The 19,126-nt window shown below is 53.1% G+C and overlaps 3 protein-coding genes across 10 annotated transcripts; all 3 read left to right on the top strand.

The window, feature by feature from the left end:
• On the top strand, positions 1-4,494 carry DAXX (death domain associated protein). Of its 6 annotated transcripts, none has more exons than XM_030802915.1 (8): positions 1-155; positions 1,072-1,327; positions 1,475-2,306; positions 2,450-2,661; positions 2,819-3,035; positions 3,192-3,666; positions 3,827-4,049; positions 4,243-4,494. In XM_030802915.1, exons 2-8 carry the CDS (start codon positions 1,121-1,123, stop codon positions 4,300-4,302), a joined length of 2,226 nt encoding a protein of 741 aa, XP_030658775.1. In that variant the 5' UTR covers positions 1-155; positions 1,072-1,120; the 3' UTR covers positions 4,303-4,494. The 6 variants fall into 6 exon arrangements, with proteins under 6 accessions (XP_030658775.1, XP_030658774.1, XP_030658771.1 ...); XM_030802914.1 differs by having other exon boundaries at positions 1,069-1,327; XM_030802911.1 differs by having other exon boundaries at positions 3,827-4,488.
• An 812-nt stretch (positions 4,495-5,306) lies between these two features.
• ZBTB22 (zinc finger and BTB domain containing 22) lies at positions 5,307-8,619 on the top strand. The gene is made up of 2 exons (XM_030802917.1): positions 5,307-5,392; positions 6,056-8,619. The coding sequence occupies exon 2, from the start codon at positions 6,124-6,126 to the stop codon at positions 8,026-8,028; it is 1,905 nt and encodes a 634-aa protein (XP_030658777.1). The 5' UTR covers positions 5,307-5,392; positions 6,056-6,123; the 3' UTR covers positions 8,029-8,619.
• A 35-nt stretch (positions 8,620-8,654) lies between these two features.
• TAPBP (TAP binding protein) lies at positions 8,655-19,013 on the top strand. 3 transcript variants are annotated; one of them, XM_030802924.1, is made up of 8 exons: positions 8,655-9,031; positions 9,172-9,342; positions 9,559-9,819; positions 15,206-15,604; positions 15,951-16,289; positions 16,369-16,458; positions 16,597-16,631; positions 18,802-18,906. In XM_030802924.1, the coding sequence occupies exons 1-8, from the start codon at positions 8,995-8,997 to the stop codon at positions 18,811-18,813; spliced, it is 1,344 nt and encodes a 447-aa protein (XP_030658784.1). In that variant the 5' UTR covers positions 8,655-8,994; the 3' UTR covers positions 18,814-18,906. The 3 variants fall into 3 exon arrangements, 2 of the variants coding, with proteins under 2 accessions (XP_030658784.1, XP_030658783.1); XR_004027832.1 differs by having other exon boundaries at positions 16,369-16,631; positions 18,802-19,013; XM_030802923.1 differs by lacking the exon at positions 18,802-18,906 and having other exon boundaries at positions 16,597-16,950.
• Positions 19,014-19,126: the final 113 nt, after the last annotated feature.

The raw sequence follows: 19,126 nt of genomic DNA, 5'->3' as shown, positions 1-19,126 counted from the left end.
ACGACAATATGGCGGCGCTTAGTTGCATGCAGGCGGAAACTCTGTGACTTCCGGTCCGTAGTGGGGCCTGCGGTGGGAGTGGGAAGGAAGGCGGAGGGAACCATGCGAGGTTCTGAGATCTGCGGCGAGGGTCGCCTCCAGAGACGGTTTGTGAGGTGGGGGCCGGACGGTGCGGGGATCAGAGGCGGGGGCGGGGATATAGAGGGAGAAGTATTGGGGAGAGCCGGGCGCTGAGTCTGAGGGGAAAGCTGTGGTACCTTCCTATCCCTGAAAGGGAGTGGAGCGGCCGGGGGCTGAACTGGGGGAGGGGGATTTGGCGGGAAGCGCTTCTACCGGACCGGCCGGACCCAGGGTTGGGATCTAAGAGGAATCGGGAGAGCGTAGCGCGGTGGGGGGAACTTTTGATCAGTTACAGGTCACCGAGAGAATGGGGGAAATTAGGGTGGGGTGAAAGGGAGGGGACTTGGGTAAAATATCTTCAACCTAAAGCCCCAGTTTGAGGAGACTCATCGGAGGGTGAAATATGGAGATAATTCAAGGAGGAGAAAAGAGAACGTACTGTTGGGAGGGAACCTTTTTCACCTCAGAGAGTCTAGGAGTTGGGGTGATCATTCAGGATGGGGTGGGTGTGGGGTTGACTTTTTGAGGGCAGGGGGGCAAACACATGAGGTGGCGCACACAGGAGTGTGTTATCTGTGCAAGGAGGTGTCAGGACGATTTGGGGTGCAGTGTGGGAGGAAGAATCAACTTGCCAACTCTGAGAAATGGGGGGGAAATGCAACAGAAAGACCGGAAAATAGGGGGGAAATGCAACAGAAAGACCGGAAATCGACGTGAGGGGTGGAGCAGAAGGTGGCAACTTAAGACGTGGGGGTGGCTTGCCCCCCCACACCACTTGAAGAGCCCGAAAAGCATATAGAACTAACTAATGGTTATTGAAATCAGGTGGTGAAGACAGTGTTGGTCAGGGCTGGATGTTACTGAAACCCAAGGAGTTCAGAAAATGTGTGAGGTGAAGGGATGGGGCTATGCTGGAGGGGCTCATTCTGAGGCCCCATCCCCTTCCAGCAGGAATTCTGAAATCCCCACCACTTCCTCCCTCCGGGGGATTTGATCCCCTATGGCCACCGCTAACAGCATCATCGTGCTGGATGATGATGACGAAGATGAAGCAGCTGCTCAGCCAGGGCCCTCCCACCCACTCCCCAATGCGGCCTCACCTGGGGCAGAAGCCCCTAGCTCCTCTGAGCCTCATGCGGCCAGAGGAAGCAGTAGTTCGGGCGGCAAGAAATGCTACAAGCTGGAGAATGAGAAGCTGTTTGAAGAGGTGAGCTTTAGCGGGGAAGATTGTTGTACCCCAGGGAGGGGGATGGCTGACTGGTTCTCCTGTCCTTTCTTCCCCACTAACCCCACCTCCCCTTTCTCTCAACCCCCTCCCTTGTCTCTCTTCGCCTTCTTCCCCTGAACCTTCTAGTTCCTTGAACTTTGTAAGACGCAGACAGCAGACCACCCTGAGGTGGTCCCATTCCTCTATAACCGGCAGCAACGTGCCCACTCTCTGTTTTTGGCCTCGGCGGAGTTCTGCAACATCCTCTCTAGGGTCCTATCTCGGGCCCGGAGCCGGCCAGCTAAGCTCTATGTCTACATCAATGAGCTCTGCACTGTTCTCAAGGCCCACTCAGCCAAAAAGAAGCTGAACTTGGCCCCTGCCACCACCACCTCCAATGAGCCCTCTGGGAATAACCCTCCCACACACCTCTCCTTGGACCCCACAAATGCTGAAAACACTGCCTCTCAGGCCCCAAGGACCCGTGGTTCCCGGCGGCAGATCCAGCGCTTGGAGCAGCTGCTGGCGCTCTATGTGGCAGAGATCCGGCGGCTGCAGGAAAAGGAGTTGGATCTCTCAGAATTGGATGACCCAGACTCCACATACCTGCAGGAGGCACGGTTGAAGCGTAAGCTGATCCGCCTCTTTGGGCGACTATGTGAGCTGAAAGACTGCTCTTCACTGACCGGCCGTGTCATAGAGCAGCGCATCCCCTACCGTGGCACCCGCTACCCAGAGGTTAACAGGCGCATTGAGCGGCTCATCAACAAGCCAGGGCCTGATACCTTCCCTGACTATGGGGATGTGCTTCGGGCTGTAGAGAAGGCAGCTGCCCGACACAGCCTTGGCCTCCCCCGACAGCAGCTCCAGCTCATGGCTCAGGATGCCTTCCGAGATGTGGGCATCAGGTTACAGGAACGACGTCACCTCGATCTCATCTACAACTTTGGCTGCCACCTCACAGATGACTATAGGCCAGGTAGGGGGTTGGTGGGATGCCTCTCAGTGACCCTTATATGTCAGGTATGAGGGGATGGGGCATCTCTCTAGTCCTTTCTAGGGTTTGTACTCTTCTAGTCCCTTCAAGGCCTGAGTGCTCTGACTTTATGTCTTTCCACGTAGGCACTGACCCTGCACTATCAGATCCTGTGTTGGCCCGGCGCCTTCGGGAAAACCGGAGTTTGGCCATGAGTCAGCTGGATGAGGTCATCTCCAAATATGCAACGATGCAAGACAAAAGTGAGGAGGGCGAGAGAAAAAAGAGAAGAGCTCGGTTCCAAGGCACCTCTTCCCACTCTGCAGACACCCCCAACGCCTCCTTGGATTCTGGTGAGGTGTGGATGGGGTACAGCCTTCAGAGAGACATTGTCCTTCCCCTGCACTGGCCACCAGGGAGTCCAGGTTGACTGATGGGGGGGAGCATGAGAAGGAATGCAAGAACCAAACCCTCTGGGGCAAGGGATTCCTTAGAGAAACTTCTTTGTCTCCCAGGGCCCTAGTGGAATGGCATCCCACGGGTGCCCTTCTGCCTCCAGAGCTGAGACAGATGATGAAGAAGATGAGGAGAGTGATGAGGAAGAGGAGGAGGAGGAGGAGGAAGAAGAAGAGGAGGAGGCCACAGATTCTGAAGAGGAGGAGGATCTGGAACAGATGCAGGAGGGTCAGGAGGATGATGAAGAGGAGGACGAAGAGGAAGAAGCAGCAGCAGGTATGTCAAGGGAACACTATCCTCACCTGTCATTTCTGTTTTGTTAGGCATGAGCCACCTGTTTGAAACCTTTCCCTTCCTCCTCCTAGTGTCCTCTCAGCAGTATGTTTTTCCCCTCATTCTCAGGCTGCCCTCTCCCTTTTTCTTCTTTTCCAGGTAACAATGGAGACAAGAGCCCCATGTCCTCACCACAGATCTCCACTGAAAAGAACCTGGAACCTGGCAAACAGATCAGTAGGTCTTCAGGGGAGCTGCAAAACAAAGGACGCATAGTGTCACCATCGTTACTGTCAGAAGAACCCCTGGCCCCCTCCAGCATAGATGCTGAAAGCAATGGAGAACAGCCTGAGGAGCTGACCCTGGAGGAAGAAAGCCCTGTGTCTCAGCTCTTTGAGCTAGAGATTGAAGCTTTGCCCCTGGATACCCCTTCCTCTGTGGAGACAGACATTTCCTCTTCCAGGAAGCAATCAGAGGAGCCCTTCACCACTGTCTTAGAGAATGGGGCAGGCATGGTCTCTTCTACTTCTTTCAATGGAGGCGTCTCTCCTCACAACTGGGGAGATTCTGGTCCCCCCTGCAAAAAATCTCGGAAGGAGAAGAAGCAAACAGGATCAGGGCCATTAGGAAACAGGTAATAACAACAGGAGGAGGAAGAGGGAAGCCAAGGAGGGATTGGAGGGGACTTTCGGAGAGGAATATTGGGGAATTGAGTCTGCTGGGAGAGACTGGACTGCCCCCCTCCAGCCTCAGTCTTCCCGTACCCCTCCACATATTTATGTTTCTGTTTCTAGCTCTGTGGAAAGGCAAAGGTCAGTGCATGAGAAGAATGGGAAAAAGATATGTACCCTGCCCAGCCCACCTTCCCCCTTGGCTTCCTTGGCCCCAGTTGCTGATTCCTCCACAAGGGTGGACTCTCCCAGCCATGGCCTGGTGACCAGCTCCCTCTGCATCCCTTCTCCAGCCCAGCTGTCCCAAACCCCCCATTCACAACCTCCTCGGCCTGGTACTTACAAGGTAAGAAGGGGAGGGCGTGTTTCCTCTGATAATTTGTTCTCTTTCATTGTCTGTTTCAGCTGTTCTGTCTGAATATTGCACGTGCCACATCCTGTCTCTTCCTTTTTCCCACCGTTTTAAATCCTCTAAATCCTCCTGTGTCTTTTCTCCTGTACTCCAGATCTCTTTGACTCTGTCTCTCACTTCCCTGCAGACAAGTGTGGCCACACAATGCGATCCAGAAGAGATCATCGTGCTCTCAGACTCTGATTAGCTGCCTCCCCTTCTCCCTGCCTCCAGAATGTTTTGGGATAGCATTTGGAGGAAGGTGGGAAGCAGATGACTGAGGAAGGGATGGACTAAGCTAATCCCCTTTTGGTGGTGTTTCTTTAAAAAAAAAAAAAGAAAAAAAGCTTAAGTTTTACACAGAAACATTAATAAACAATAAAGTTCTTTTCTTACTGTATCACTGTCTTTTTCTTGTCCTTCTACTGTTACAGATTGGCATTAGCTGTCCCCTTGCTCAGGGTTAGCCCAATATCCCCGGGGTAGTCCCGATCTGTCCTTTCTAGCCTGGCCTTTTTTTTTTTTTGTCTCGCTGTGTCGCCCAGGCCAGAGTGCAGTGGTGCGATCACAGCTCACTGCAGCCTGGACCTCCCAGTCTCAAGCGATAATGCCTCAGCCTCCCGAGTAGCCGGGACTACAGGCGCGTGCCACCATGCCTGGCTAATTTTTGTTTTTGTTGTTTGTATTTTTTGTAGAGACAGGGTTTCGCCATGTTGTTCAGGCTGTACTTTTTTTTTTTTTTTTTTAAGTGTTTCAGCCGCCTTAACGCACTTTACTTTTTCACTTCGTGCAGTAGGAGTGAAAAAACCAATGAGGGGCCGACTCAAGGTTATTTGGCCAATCCAGGCCTGGAGAAAGGGGGCGGGGCTTCAGGGAGACTGTAAGGAGCTAGGAAGAGGGCGATTAGATCCCACCAACCAGCTAATGGTCACAGCTCAGAGGCGGAGCCTGGGGAACGATACCTGGACCCATCGCCAATGGGAAAAGGCAGGCTTATAGCTTTAAAGGGGAATAAATGCTTCGGCCGAACCAAGTCCTGAGCTCCCAGCGGAGGAGGGGACCTCATCTTTTAAGGTGGAATGAGGCGACGGTCTTTAAAGGCAAAGTGGCCGAGTCGGCCGAGTATTGCCCAGCGGCACGGGCGGGGTGCCCGGCTGTGCCTTTAAAGGCGGAGGGGCGGGAGGCGGAGCGGAGGCGGAGGGCGGAGGGAGTCGGCGCAAGATGGCGGCGGGAGGGGCCCAGGTTGCTGCTCTGGCCGCCGAGTGAGGGGCGGGGGGGGCCCGGGGGCGCGCGGCCCGGTAAGCGGGGACGCGCGAGGTTGGGGGGCGCCTTCCGGGTGGGAGAAGAGGCGAGGTAGCCCTTCGGACGGAGCGGGGGGGGCGGGGTCCGTTGTGGGCGGAGGTAGACAAGGGGCGGGGTCGAAAGGCCCGATAGTGGGCGGGGCACGGGGGCGGGCCTGGAAAGGGGCGGGGCTAGAGAAGCTGGAGCGAAAGGGGGCGTGGTCGGCGAGGGAGCTTGGGGGGCATACCCTGAGGGGAGATGGAGCCAGCGTTGGTTTTCAGTAGCAGAGCTGCCCTGCCCCCTCCCAAAAAGTGGGTGCAAAACACCAAAAAGGTAGATTTTGGAATGTCAGGCTCTCAGGTAAGTGGGAAATAGGGTATAATTCCGAAGGAAGCCGCTCTAGCCCCTAAGAGCACCTTATTTCTCTAACTTCCAAGGAAAGGGCACAGGATTTGTCAGATACCTGTGTTTGCTGGCGCTGCCACTTGCTGTGTGACCTTGGATAGTCTCTTAATCTTTCTGAGCTTCAGTTTCCTCATCTGTCGAATGGGGTTGAGAGGAATACCTACCTCACTGTTGTGGGGAGTTACACAGATAATGAGTGTGAACATATTTTTGAGTTGTAACGGGCTGTGTCGTTATGAGATGTTATCATTATTCTTTTCTCTTTTTCTTCCCAGAGACCCCCCCGGCCGCCCTCCTCCTTTCTTTGTTCCTGTGGCTGGGGGGGTATCCCCTCCTCCACAACATGGAGCCATCTCCTCTGTCTCCCAGTGGGGCAGCACTTCCCCTGCCGCTGTCGCTGGCTCCGCCCCCACTACCCCTGCCAGCAGCTGCAGTGGTACATGTGTCCTTCCCTGAGGTGACCAGTGCCCTCTTGGAGTCCCTCAATCAGCAGCGTCTGCAGGGCCAGCTCTGTGATGTGTCTATCCGAGTGCAGGGCCGGGAGTTCCGGGCTCATCGGGCTGTCCTGGCTGCCTCCTCCCCTTACTTCCATGATCAGGTCCTACTCAAGGGCATGACCTCCATCTCGCTGCCCAGTGTCATGGACCCAGGCGCCTTTGAGACTGTCCTAGCCTCCGCTTACACTGGCCGCCTCAGCATGGCTGCTGCTGACATTGTCAACTTCCTTACAGTGGGGTCTGTGCTCCAAATGTGGCACATTGTGGACAAGTGCACTGAACTACTCCGAGAAGGCCGGGCCTCAGCTACCACCACCATCACTACTGCTGCAGCCACCTCTGTCACTGTCCCTGGTGCTGGGGTGCCATCCGGGAGTGGGGGCACTGTGGCCCCTGCTACCATGGGCTCTGCGCGCTCCCATGCCTCCAGCCGGGCCAGTGAGAATCAATCTCCCAGCAGCAGCAACTACTTCAGCCCCAGGGAGTCCACTGATTTCTCATCTTCCTCCCAAGAGGCATTCGCAGCTTCTGCAGTGGGCAGTGGGGAGCGTCGAGGAGGTGGCCCTGTATTCCCAGCCCCTGTCGTTGGCAGTGGGGGGGCCACATCTGGAAAGCTGCTGCTGGAGGCAGATGAGCTGTGCGATGATGGTGGGGATGGGAGGGGGGCAGTGGTTCCTGGGGCTGGGCTCCGGAGACCCACCTATACACCCCCTAGCATCATGCCACAGAAACACTGGGTATACGTGAAGCGAGGTGGTAATTGCCCAGCACCAGCACCCCTGGTTCCCCAAGACCCAGATCTGGAGGAGGAAGAGGAGGAGGAAGATCTGGTGTTGACCTGTGAGGATGATGAAGATGAAGAACTAGGGGGTAGCTCCAGGGTTCCAGTGGGGGGAGGGCCTGAGGCTACCCTTAGCATCAGTGATGTCCGTACCCTGAGTGAGCCCCCAGACAAGGGGGAGGAGCAGGTAAACTTCTGTGAGTCCTCCAATGACTTTGGCCCATATGAGGGTGGGGGTCCTGTGGCAGGTCTTGATGACTCGGGGGGGCCAACTCCCTCTTCCTATGCCCCCTCCCACCCTCCTCGACCGCTCCTTCCCTTGGACATGCAGGGCAACCAGATCCTGGTCTTCCCGTCGTCGTCTTCATCCTCATCCTCACAGGCTCCTGGCCAACCACCAGGGAACCAAGCAGAACACGGGGCAGTGACCGTGGGGGGCACGTCGGTGGGGAGCCTGGGTGTGCCGGGTAGCGTTGGTGGGGTCCCTGGAGGGACTGGCAGCGGAGACGGGAATAAGATCTTTCTGTGCCATTGTGGGAAGGCTTTCTCCCACAAGAGCATGCGGGACCGGCACGTGAACATGCACCTCAATCTGCGGCCGTTTGATTGCCCCGTGTGCAACAAAAAGTTCAAGATGAAGCACCATCTGACTGAGCACATGAAGACGCACACAGGTCTCAAGCCCTACGAGTGCGGAGTCTGCGCCAAGAAGTTCATGTGGCGAGACAGCTTCATGCGCCACCGAGGACACTGTGAGCGCCGGCACCGCCTGGGCGGGGTCGGGGCCGGACCTGGGGCTGGGACGCCCACGGGGCCATCCTTGCCGTCCAAGAGAGAGTCTCCCGGAGCGGGCGGGGGCAGCGGCGACGAAGCGAGTGCGGCCACGTCCCCGTCCAGCAGACGTGTCTGGTCCCCACCCAGCGTCCACAAGGTGGAGATGGGCTTCGGTGGAGGTGGAGGAGCAAACTGAAGGGGCAGGCTACTGGGGTGGGGTAGCTTTCGGGAAAGGGAATAAGGAGCACGATGCAAGGGCGCTGTGGCCCCCGGGTGATCTCCCACCACACTTACTGTCTTCCTTTATCTCTGTGGACTTGTATATATTCTGGAAGGGGAACCACAGTTGCACCATCGCCCGCCCATTCTACTACTCAACCCCTCCCTCCCAAGGTATTTCCAGAACTAAGCCCTTCCTTTCCCTCTGATGGGTACACTGAAGCCCCTGCTCCACAGAGTAGGGCGCACATGGAGGGAGGGAGAGGGGGTGTGTTGAACATCCTGCAGTCACAGGGTCGGGGTCAGGTGGTTGTAGTCTGTGCCTGAAGTCTGTGTTTGTGTTGTCGTGGAGACAAGGCCTTTGAGCCCCACCCTTGTCCTAGAACCTACCCCCTCAAGGATGCACTCTTTATTTCTACCCTGTCCCTTCCCGCCACCCCCCACTTCCCGTGGAAATTCCCAATTCGGTTCTCATGGAAGAGTGGGTGGAGACAAGGAAGGAGTAAGTCGTAGGAGTACAAGGTTTTTATTTTTTTTAACAGTGATTAAAATATTTATTGGTCATTTACTTGGCTTCCCGACAACCCGTGTGTTTGCTGGGGCGCGGCACAGATGGGGGAAAGCTGGAGTAATGGTTTTCGGGCAAGCGGATGCTGGAGAGCACACACAGGAGTTGGGGGGTGGGGGAGGGCCTGGGCTTGGGGAGGGCTCGAACTCGGGGCTGCTGGGTAGTCCAGGAGGGCGCGGTAAGGCTGGGGTATCCTGGTGAGAACTGGAGAGGATCTACCTGGCTCCCTGCCTGGCCAGTGGGGAAACACCGGTCTCCCAGGCACCTTCACCCAACCAGAGCGGGGATTTCCACCGCCCCTTCTGCCGCCCTTTGGAGGAAAGTGAAAGTGAAAGGAGGAAGAGGAGGCTTCATGGCTGAGGAGGTCGCAGCGCCATGAAGTCCCTGTCTCTGCTCCTCGCTGTGGCTTTGGGTGAGCGAACCCCGCGACTCATCGCCCAAGAACTAGAGGGGAGCGGAGGGAGGTGGCCCCACTGGAGCCGATGCCAGGGTGGGAGTGGGGCAGGTCATCAGACATACAAACCGCCCCTTACTCGCGCCCCTATACGCCAGGCCTGGCGACCGCCGTCTCGGCAGGACCTGCGGTGATCGAGTGTTGGTTCGTGGAGGATGCGAGCGGAAAGGGCCTGGCTAAGAGACCCGGTGCACTGCTGTTGCGCCGGGGACCGGGGGGGCCGCCGCCCCGGCCGGACCTCGACCCTGAGCTCTACCTCAATGTGCACGGTGAGTCTCTAGGGACTCACCGTCCCCCTACCTTTGTCGCCTCCACCGAAACCCCCTCCTCTTTAGATCCGGCAGTGACCTCGGGCCTCAGCTTCCCCTCTATAAAGTGAGTCTCACTACGGGGTAGTCTGTGCATTTGAAGTTCCCCGAACGCTGCCCTTCCAGCCCCTTTCCCGGCGGTGACTCTACAGCTGCAACTTCCTTCTCTACACTCAGACCCCGCGGGCGCCCTCCAGGCTGCCTTCAGGCGGTATCCCCGGGGCGCCCCCGCACCACACTGCGAGATGAGCCGCTTCGTGCCTCTCCCTGCCTCTGCGAAATGGGCCAGCGGCCTGACCCCGGCGCAGAACTGCCCGCGGGCCCTGGATGGGGCTTGGCTGATGGTCAGCATATCCAGCCCAGTCCTCAGCCTCTCCAGCCTCTTGCGACCACAGCCAGAGCCTCAGCAGGAGCCTGTTCTCATCACCATGGCAACAGGTAGCTGGGGAGGGGAGGTGGAGAAGGGTGGGTAGATTCTATGGGTCCAGATCAGCCGGTGGTCTCGCTTTATGGACTTGAGCAAGACATTTCGCCAATCGGGGTTCTTTCCTTTTTTTGTTAAGAGAGGTGGTTTGGCTAGAATGAATCGGTCTCTACCGCTCCTTCTAGCCCTCACCCAGTTAAAAAAAAAAACAAAAAACAAAACAAAACAAAAACTGCAGCTTGGCAGGGGGTAGGTGGAGAGCCGGAGCGGGCAGGGGGGTTACTTTTTGGTGTTTTGAAGGGCGGGGCTTTGAAGAGGTGGGGTTTCCCAACACCAGACCTTGAGAGACTTGTCAGGTGATGCGAGGTGGGAGGGGTTCAGAAGCAGGAGCATTTTTTCTCTGCTCCTCCCACATCTATATCTTGCTCTGCACCCTCAGCTTTGCGGTTCACTCTTTCAAAACCCAGCACTCTAGCCCCACCTGCGCCCACACCCGGCGCTGCGGCAATCCGCAAAGCAAAGGCTCTTGCACTCTAGCGCGTTGACCTTCCCTGACAGCCGCGTGTGGGGATGTGCTGCCGCTCTGTGGTCCGCAAACAAGTGGGCTCGAGTGGGCGGATGGACGCGGCTGGAGATTGGATGGTTCTTATTGCACTGAAAGGTGCATTGCAGTTTGAGGCCCAGGGGTCGGAAGCTTTGCTAGGCTGGGATGTGGGAGGGACTGTGCAGATAATTCAAGAATGAGGAGAATCTGACCTGGATATCTGGGAGCTCTCCTTCCTGGCAGCGGAGGCGGGGTATTCCGGGGTAGAATACCGGTAGAGTTCTTAGCTTTTCTATCTGGATTTTATGTAAGCGACACAGCCTGATGGACAGGCCAACCCCAACCAAGCCCTGCACCCTCCCTTCCCTCCACCCTCCTGAGAATTACCCACAGAACCAGGGAGACAGACTTGAAACCCACGCTGAAACCCTCACCTCTGCCTATACCTCCATTCTTAGTCTCAAGCCCCCACCCTGACAGAAGCTGACGAACACTGCTCTTGTGTAGACAGTAGCTCTCTCTGGTGGGGTGGAATATTTCCTAGGGCTACTGGCTCCACCAAGGTGATGATGAGAATGGTCTTTGCTTTCTGAGTTTGTTTTTCCAACTGTAAAATGTGGATACTATTTCCCAGCTGCCTTTCTTGTTGTGACTATCAAGAGATGGCACTGTGTTAACTTATTCATTGATTCAATAAATACTTATTAGCACCAACAAGGAGTTAGGACTCAGCAGTTCTCAGTCCACGCTGGAAATAAGAATCCTGTTGGAGGTTTCTAAAATATACTGAAACCTGATTCAATCCCATGCTTAGCTTGGCCGATTAAATCAGAATCTCTGGGGTGGCCCTGGGTGCCCTTAAGGGTCACAAAGATGATCTGATGTAGACTCTGCTCTCCAGGAGGTTCTGGGCGGATTTGCCACGGATAATCCTAATGTAAAGTAGAAAGTGAAGGACGTGCAGACAGGGAGCCCTGGAAGAGCCCAGGTAGTAAGATTGTCTGTATTTCACAAACAACCGGGGTCAAAGCAAGGTGCTGTGCTATTTATTTTTATTTATTTATTTATTTATCTTTGAGACGGAGTTTTGCTCTTGTTGCCCAGGCTGGAGTGCAATGGCGTGATCTCGCGCTCACCAGAAACTCCGCCTCCCTGGTTCAAGCAATTCTCCTGCCTCAGCCTCCCGAGTAGCTGGGATTACAGGTGCCTGCCATCACACCCAGCTAATTTTATATTTTTAGTAGAGATGGGGTTTCTCCATGTTGGTAAGACTGGTCTCGAACTCCCAACTTCAGGTGATCCTCCCGCCTCACCTCCCGAAGTGCTAGGATTACAAGCATGAGCCACTGTGCCCGGCCTGCTATTTATTTATTTATTTTTGAGACGGAGTCTCCTTCTTATTGCCCAGGCTAGAGTGCAGTTGCAGTGGCATGATCTTGGCTCACTGCAACCTCCGTCTCCCATGTTCAAGCAATTCTTGTGCCTTAGCCTCCCCAGTAGCTGGGATTACAGGCTCGTGCCACCACGCCCACCTGATTTTTGTATTTTTAGTAGAGACAGGGTTTCACCATGTTGGCCAGGATGGTCTTGAACTCCTGACCTAAGGTGATCTGCCCACCCTGGCCTTCCAAAGTGCTGGGATTACAGGCGTGAGCCACCATGCCCAGCCTGCTATGCTCTTTCTTTTCAAGCATTTCTGCTTGATTAGGGATTTAAGAAAATGAAAGCTGTTGTACTGATGTAAAATTAGAAATGAAATCTCTCCACGGTCGAAGATCATTGATGATTTTGCTAATATACATTTATACTTGTCTTATCAAATATTTAAAAATGTTTATTGACAAATACACTTATTTATTTATTTGAGGCAAGGTCTCCCTCTGTCACCCAGGCTGGAGAGCAGTGGCATGATCTCAGCTCACTGCAACCTCCACCTCCGTGGCTCAAGTGATCCTCGTGTCTCAGTCTCCTGAGTAGCTGGGACCACAGGCATGTGCCACCATGCCCAGCTAATTTTTGTATTTTTTTTGTAGAGATGGGTTTTCGTCAGGTTGCCCAGGCTGGTCTTGGACTCCTGGGCTCAATTGATCTGCCCGCCTTGGCCTCCTAAACTGCTGGGATTATAGGTGTGAGCTGCCTGGCCCCAAATATACTTTTTTTTTTTTTTTTTTTGAGACAGAGTCTCACCCTGTCGCCCAGGCTGGAGTGCAATGGTATGATCTCTGCTCATTTCAACTTCTGCCTCCTGAGTTCAAGTAATTCTCCTGTCTCAGCCTCCCAAGTAGCTGAGACTACAGGCACCCACCATCATGCCCAGCTAATTTTTGTATTTTTAGTGGAGACAGGGTTTCGTCATGTTAGCCAGGCTGGTCTTGAACTCCTGACCTCAGGTGATCCACCCGCCTCAGCCTCCCAAATTGCTGGGATTACAGGCGTGAGCCACCACGCCAGGCCTATACTTTCTTAATATACTTTGTGTGTATAGTGTTTAATTCTCATCATTCTTTTAAAATATTATGGAGTCAGGTGAGGTGACTCATGCCTGTACTTCCAGCACTTTGGGAGGTCTAGGCGGGAGGATCATTTGCACTCAGGAGTTCGAGACCAGCCTGGGCAACATAATCAGACCTTGTCTCTACTAAAAATTAAAAAACTGCTGGGCGCAGTGGCTCATGCCTGTAATCCCAGCACTTTGGGAGGCTGAGGTGGGCAGATCACCTGAGGTCGAAAGTTCAAGACCAGCCTGACCAACATGGAGAAACCCCGTCTGTACTAAAAATACAAAATTAGCCGGGTATGGTGGCACATGCCTGTAATCCAAGCTACTTGGGAGGCTGAGGCAAGAGAATTGCTTGAACCTGGGAGGTGGAGGTTGCAGTGAGCCAGGATCATACCACTACACTCCAGCCTAGGTGACAAGAGCAAAACTCCATCCCAAAAAAAAAAAAAAAAAGGAAGCAGGGCTAGAAATTGAACCCAGGCCATGTAGCTTCAGCCTGTGCCTTTATCAGCTGACTTCCTAGGTATTTGGGATTTTTATTTTATTTATTTATTTATTTATTTATTTTTGAGATGGAGTCTCACTCTGTTGCCCAGGCTGGAGTGTAGTGGCATGATTTCGGCTTACTGCAACCTCTACCTCCCAGGTTCAAGTGATTCTTCTGCCTCAGCCTCCCAAGTAGCTGGGACTACAGGTGCATGCCACCACACCTGGCTAAGTTTTGTATTTTTAGTAGAGACAGGGTTTCACCATGTTGGCCAGGCTGGTCTTGAACTCCTGACCTCAGGTAATCCACCCGCCTCAGCCTCCCAAAGTGTTGGGATTACAGGTGTGAGCCACCACGCCTGGCCGTATTTGGGATTTTTTTTTTTTTTTTTTGAAACGGGGTTTCCCTCTTGTTGTCCAGGCTAGAGTGCAATGGCACAATCTTGGCTCACCGCAACCTCCGCCTCCCAGGTTCAAGCAATTCTACTGCCTTAGCCTCCCAAGTAGCTGGGATTACAGGCATGTGCCACCACACCAGGCTAATTTTGTATTTTTAGTAGAGATGGGTTTCACCATGTTGGTCAGGCTGGTCTCAAACTCCCGACCTCAGGTGACCTTGTTTGGCTACAGTGTGAAGGAGGAGTTGAAGGAGAGACTGAGAATAGGGAGACCAGACAGGAGGGCTGTTGTAATTGTCTAAATGTACATTGATGAGAACCTAAATTGGAAACAGATGTGAGATCTGTTATGTCCTAGTGGGGATAGCACATAGCACATTATTTTTGACAATTTGCTTGTCTGTCATTGGACTATTGGCAATTTGAGGGCAGGGACTGCTTGTCTTGTTCACCATTCTGTCTTCTACCAGGATACCTTGAACATCTTCAGTGCTCGATAGTTGCTGAATGAATAAATGAGTCTGAGTAACTCCAAGGGTTTGCTTTTAGTGTCTGGCGGGCTTGGTGATCATTTATCAAAGACGGAAGATGGGCATTGGAGCAGGGTGGGGAATGTTGCGGAGATGCTGTTGACTTGGGGTATGCTAAGTTAGGTGTAACTATAGCAAACACATGTGTAGACTTACTGTGTTCCAGACAGTGTTCTAAGCACCCTTCATGTGTAGGTGTCTCTGTTACCTAAAATTGGGAACTGAATAGACTTGAGTAGCAAGAGGTATTAACGATTTACCCATCACAACAACCTCATGAAGTAGGTACTATTATTATCATCAACTTTTAATTTTAGAGATTAGGAAGCTGAGCCATGGAAAAATGAAGAGGTCCAAGGCCATATAAATAAGCTGCAGAGGGGATTTGAACCAGGTCAGCCAGGCTCCAGGCACTTAGCCACTGCACCGTACTGCTTCAGTAGAGCACAGAGGTCTGTGCTCAGGTCTAGGCTAGAGCTGGAAACTTCTAGAGTCAGTAAATATTCTGTACAGCACCACAGGACTGACAGTCATGGCTCAATCATTGTCTTCGCCTATAATCAAGAAAGGCCTGTTTCCTCAAGGGTGGTGCTTGGAGATAGAGTGGTTCAGGTTGTGTCAGAAGTGGCTTCGGATTCTGCAGTCCCCAAAGCTAGAGTGTGCTATGTGTTCAGAGTAGGCTTCAAAGGCCATACCCCCTCATTGCCCCTACTCACCACCCCTAGACCTCTCTGCTCACCCTCAGCTACACTAGGTGCCACCCAGTCGCAGAGCAAAAGGAGTTTGCAGGGAGGGCTAGGAAATGGTATCAGAAAAGGTGTCCTCTGAGGGGTGGGTAAACTGCAGTTTAGTCCTCCCCAATAACTGCATTTCTCTATTTTTTTTCTCCTTCTTTCTCTCCCTCATGCCCCTCCCAACCCCTCATCTACCTGTCTTCCTCAGTGGTACTGACTGTCCTCACCCACACCCCTGCCCCTCGAGTGAGACTGGGACAAGATGCTCTGCTGGACTTGAGCTTTGCCTACATGCCCCTCACCTCTGAGGCCGCCTCATCTCTGGCGCCGGGTCCCCCTCCCTTTGGGCTAGAGTGGCGACGCCAGCACCTGGGTAAGGGACATCTGCTCCTGGCTGCAACTCCTGGGCTGAATGGCCAGATGCCAGCAGCCCAAGAAGGGGCCGTGGCATTTGCTGCTTGGGATGATGATGAGCCATGGGGCCCATGGACCGGAAATGGGACCTTCTGGCTGCCTAGAGTTCAACCCTTTCAGGAGGGCACCTATCTGGCCACCATACACCTGCCATACCTGCAAGGACAGGTCACCCTGGAGCTTGCTGTGTACAGTGAGTTGGGGGACAGAGGTCTCCAGGGGTAGAGTGTGGGCACTGGATTGTGGGGACCATGATAGGGGGAGGGATGATGGAGAAGAGGGTGCCTGGGCAAGTAAGTAGAGATAGAAAGGGGTTCCTGGGAGTTAGAGGGGTAATGGGAGCCTAGAAGGTTCCTGGGAATTTGAGGGGCTTTGACATGGGTATTTCTGTGACGCACCAATGGAGAGTGGGTTCCCCATTTCAGGAGAAGAAACCCAACCTTCTTTAGTTCTGAGGAAGCCAGCAGGCAAACTGAGGGTCTCTTAGGGAGGACAGCATGGACTGATTTCCCTATGCTCATTTCGTCCTCTTTCCCCAGAACCTCCCAAAGTGTCCCTGATGCCAACCCTTGCATGGGCCGCCCCAGGGGAGGCACCCCCAGAGTTGCTCTGCCTCGTGTCCCACTTCTACCCTTCTGGGGGCCTGGAAGTGGAGTGGGAACTCCGGGGTGGCCCAGGGGGCCGCTCTCAGAAGGCCGAGGGGGAGACGTGGCTCTCGGCCCTGCGCCACCATTCTGATGGCTCTGTCAGCCTCTCTGGGCACTTGCAGCCGCCCCCAGTCACCATTGAGCAGCATGGGGCACGCTATGCCTGTCGAATTCACCATCCCACCCTGCCTGCCTTGGGACGCAGCGCTGAGGTCACCCTGGAGGTAGCAGGTAAGAGCTGGGAGCTCCGCGGAGCCTGAGCCAGCACCCAGGAAGACAGGAGCTCACTCTCACCCCTTCTGCCCGCCAGGTCTTTCAGGACCCTCCCTCGAGGACAGCGTAGGCCTTTTCCTGTCTGCCTTTCTTCTGCTTGGGCTCTTCAAGGTGCTGGGCTGGGCTGGTGAGTGTGAGCCCCACCCTGACCATGACCTGAGGCTGGTGGACTTTCCCCACCTACTCCCAGGAGCCTGACACCCATCCCTCTGCCCTCCACCTCTACCACTCCGGCATCCCATCCCTTCTCAATCTTTTCCCACAGCTGTCTACCTGTCCACCTGCAAGGATTCAAAGAAGGTACAGTGCTCCACCTCTCTGTATCTTTCCCTTGTCACTTTATCTCCTCATCCTATCTCAAAACCCATGGAGGGAGGCTGCTGGTGTGGTAGGCAGAACCTAGGCTTGGAATTCACACTGATCTGGGTTAAAACCTGGCACTGTATCCTAACTGTAGGACTCTTTGAGCATGCTACTTAATCTGTATCTGTTTCCTTGGGTGTAGGGATTTTAAAGTTACTTAGGCAGTGCTGTCCAGTAGAAAGATAATGCAAGCCACATATGTAAATTTCAATAATCTAGTAGTCACATTAAAAAAATAAGCAGAAACAGGTAAAAATAACTTAATAATATACCTTATTTAATCTAATAATTCTGGTCCCGTATCTGAAATGCTTGGGCCAGAAGTGTATTTGGATGTTGGATTTTTTCAGACTTTGGAATATTTGCATATATTTAAATCTTTGGGATCAGACCCAAATCTAAACACAGAAATCATTTGTTTCCTATACACCTTATACACATGGCCTGAAGATTTTTTTCTTTCTCTTTTTTTTTTGAGACAGAGTCTCTGTCGCCCAGGCTGGGGTGCAATGGTGCAATCTCGGCTCACTGCAACCTCCACCTCCCGGGTTCAAGCGATTCTCCTGCCTTAGCCTCCCGAGTAGTTGGGATTACAGGCGCCCACCACCATGCCTGGCTAATTTTTGTATTTTTAGTACAGACGGGGTTTCACCATGTTGGTCAGGCTGGTCTTGAACTCGTGACCTCAGGTGATCCGCCCGTCGCCTTGGCCTCCCAAAGCGTTGGGATTACAGGTGTGAGCCGCTGCACTTGACCACAATATTTTTAATAATATATGTGACCCATCACATGAGGGCAGCTGTGGGATTTTCCACTTGTGGCATCATGTTGGCACTAAAAAAATTTCAGGTTTTGGAACATTTCAGATTTTAGATTTTTGGATCGGCGATGCTCAACCTGTACCTCCAAAATATTATTGCAACATATTTCTTATATTTCTTATATTGAATATAAGAAATTACAGGCCGGGTGCAGTGGCTCACGCCTGTAATCCCTGCATTTTGGGAGGCCGAGGCGGGAGGATCACCTGAGGTCAGGAGTTCAAGACCAGCCTGGCCAACATGATGAAACCCCGTCTCTACTAAAAATACAAAAAATTAGCCAGACATGGTGATGGGCACCTGTAATCCCAGCTACTCGGGAGACTGGGGCAGGAGAATCGCTTGAACCTGGGAGGCGGAGGTTGCAGTGAGCCGAGATCACACTGTTGCACTCCAGCTTGGGTGACAAAAAGCAAAACTTCGTCTCAAAAAAAAAAAAGAAGAAGAAATTACAGTCTCGGCCAGGTGCGTTGGCTCACGCCTGTAATCCCAGCCTTTTGGGAGGCTGAGGTGGGCGGATCATCTGAGGTCAGGAGTTCAAGACCAGCCTGGCCAACATGGTGAAACCCCATCTCTACTAAAAATACAGAAAAATTAGCCGGGCATGGTGGTGCGCACCTGTAATCTCAGCTACTCAGGAGGCTGAGGCAGGAGAATTGCTTGAACCTGGGAGGTGGAGGTTGCAGTGAGCCGAGATCGCACCACTGCACTCCAGTCTGGGCAACAGAGTGAGGCTCCATCTCAAAAAACAAAACAAAACAAATTAGCTGGGCATGGTGGCACACACCTATAGTCGCAGCTACTTGGGGAGCTGTGGCAGAAGGATCGCTTGAATCTGGGAGGTTGAGGCTGCAATAAGCCAAGGTTGTACCACTGTACTCCAGACTGGGTGACAAAGTGAGACCCTGTCTCAAAAAAAAAAGAAAAGAAATTACAGCCCTTTTTCCACCCTAAGTATTCAAACGCAGGTGTTTATTTTAAACAGTCAGCACATCTCAATTTGGACTAGCCACATATCAAATGCTCAATAGCCTAATGTGAGTGGTGGCTGTCATATTGGACAGCAGAGCTTGAGAGGACTGCTAGGAGGATTAAGGAAGACAGTGTATCTCCTTTAGAAGATGCAGGAGATACAGCACTCAGCAGTGTCTGGAGGGTAGAAAATGTTAGCCTCATCCTTCTCCCATCATCTGTACCCATGATAGTTTATATGTTTCTAGACTGACCATGTACACCTCAACTGCCTTCTAATATCCTGAATTCCTCACCACCTTCCTCTCTTCCAGAAAGCAGAGTGAGGGCACTCACCACCATCCTCTGGAAGCCACCATCATCTCTGGCCCAAGCTTCTGTAGTAGCTCCCCAAAATAATACCCCATCATCTGCTCCTACTCCGTCCAATCTCTCTCCACTGAGTGGCTGGAATGCTTTTTTTTTTTTTTTTCACTTATATAAGGGAGAATTTTTTTTTTTTTTTTTTGAGACGGAGTCTCACTCTCTCAAACAGGCTGCAGTGCAGTAGCATGATCTTGGCTCACTGCAACCTCCGCCTCCTAGGTTCAAGCAATTCTCTGGCTTCGGCCTCTGGAGTAGCAGGGATTACAGGCACAT

The sequence above is a fragment of the Nomascus leucogenys genome, chromosome 22a (assembly GCF_006542625.1).
Source record: "Nomascus leucogenys isolate Asia chromosome 22a, Asia_NLE_v1, whole genome shotgun sequence".
Classification (NCBI taxonomy): Eukaryota; Metazoa; Chordata; class Mammalia; order Primates; family Hylobatidae; genus Nomascus; species Nomascus leucogenys.
This window is presented reverse-complemented; position numbering and strand designations above follow the sequence as displayed.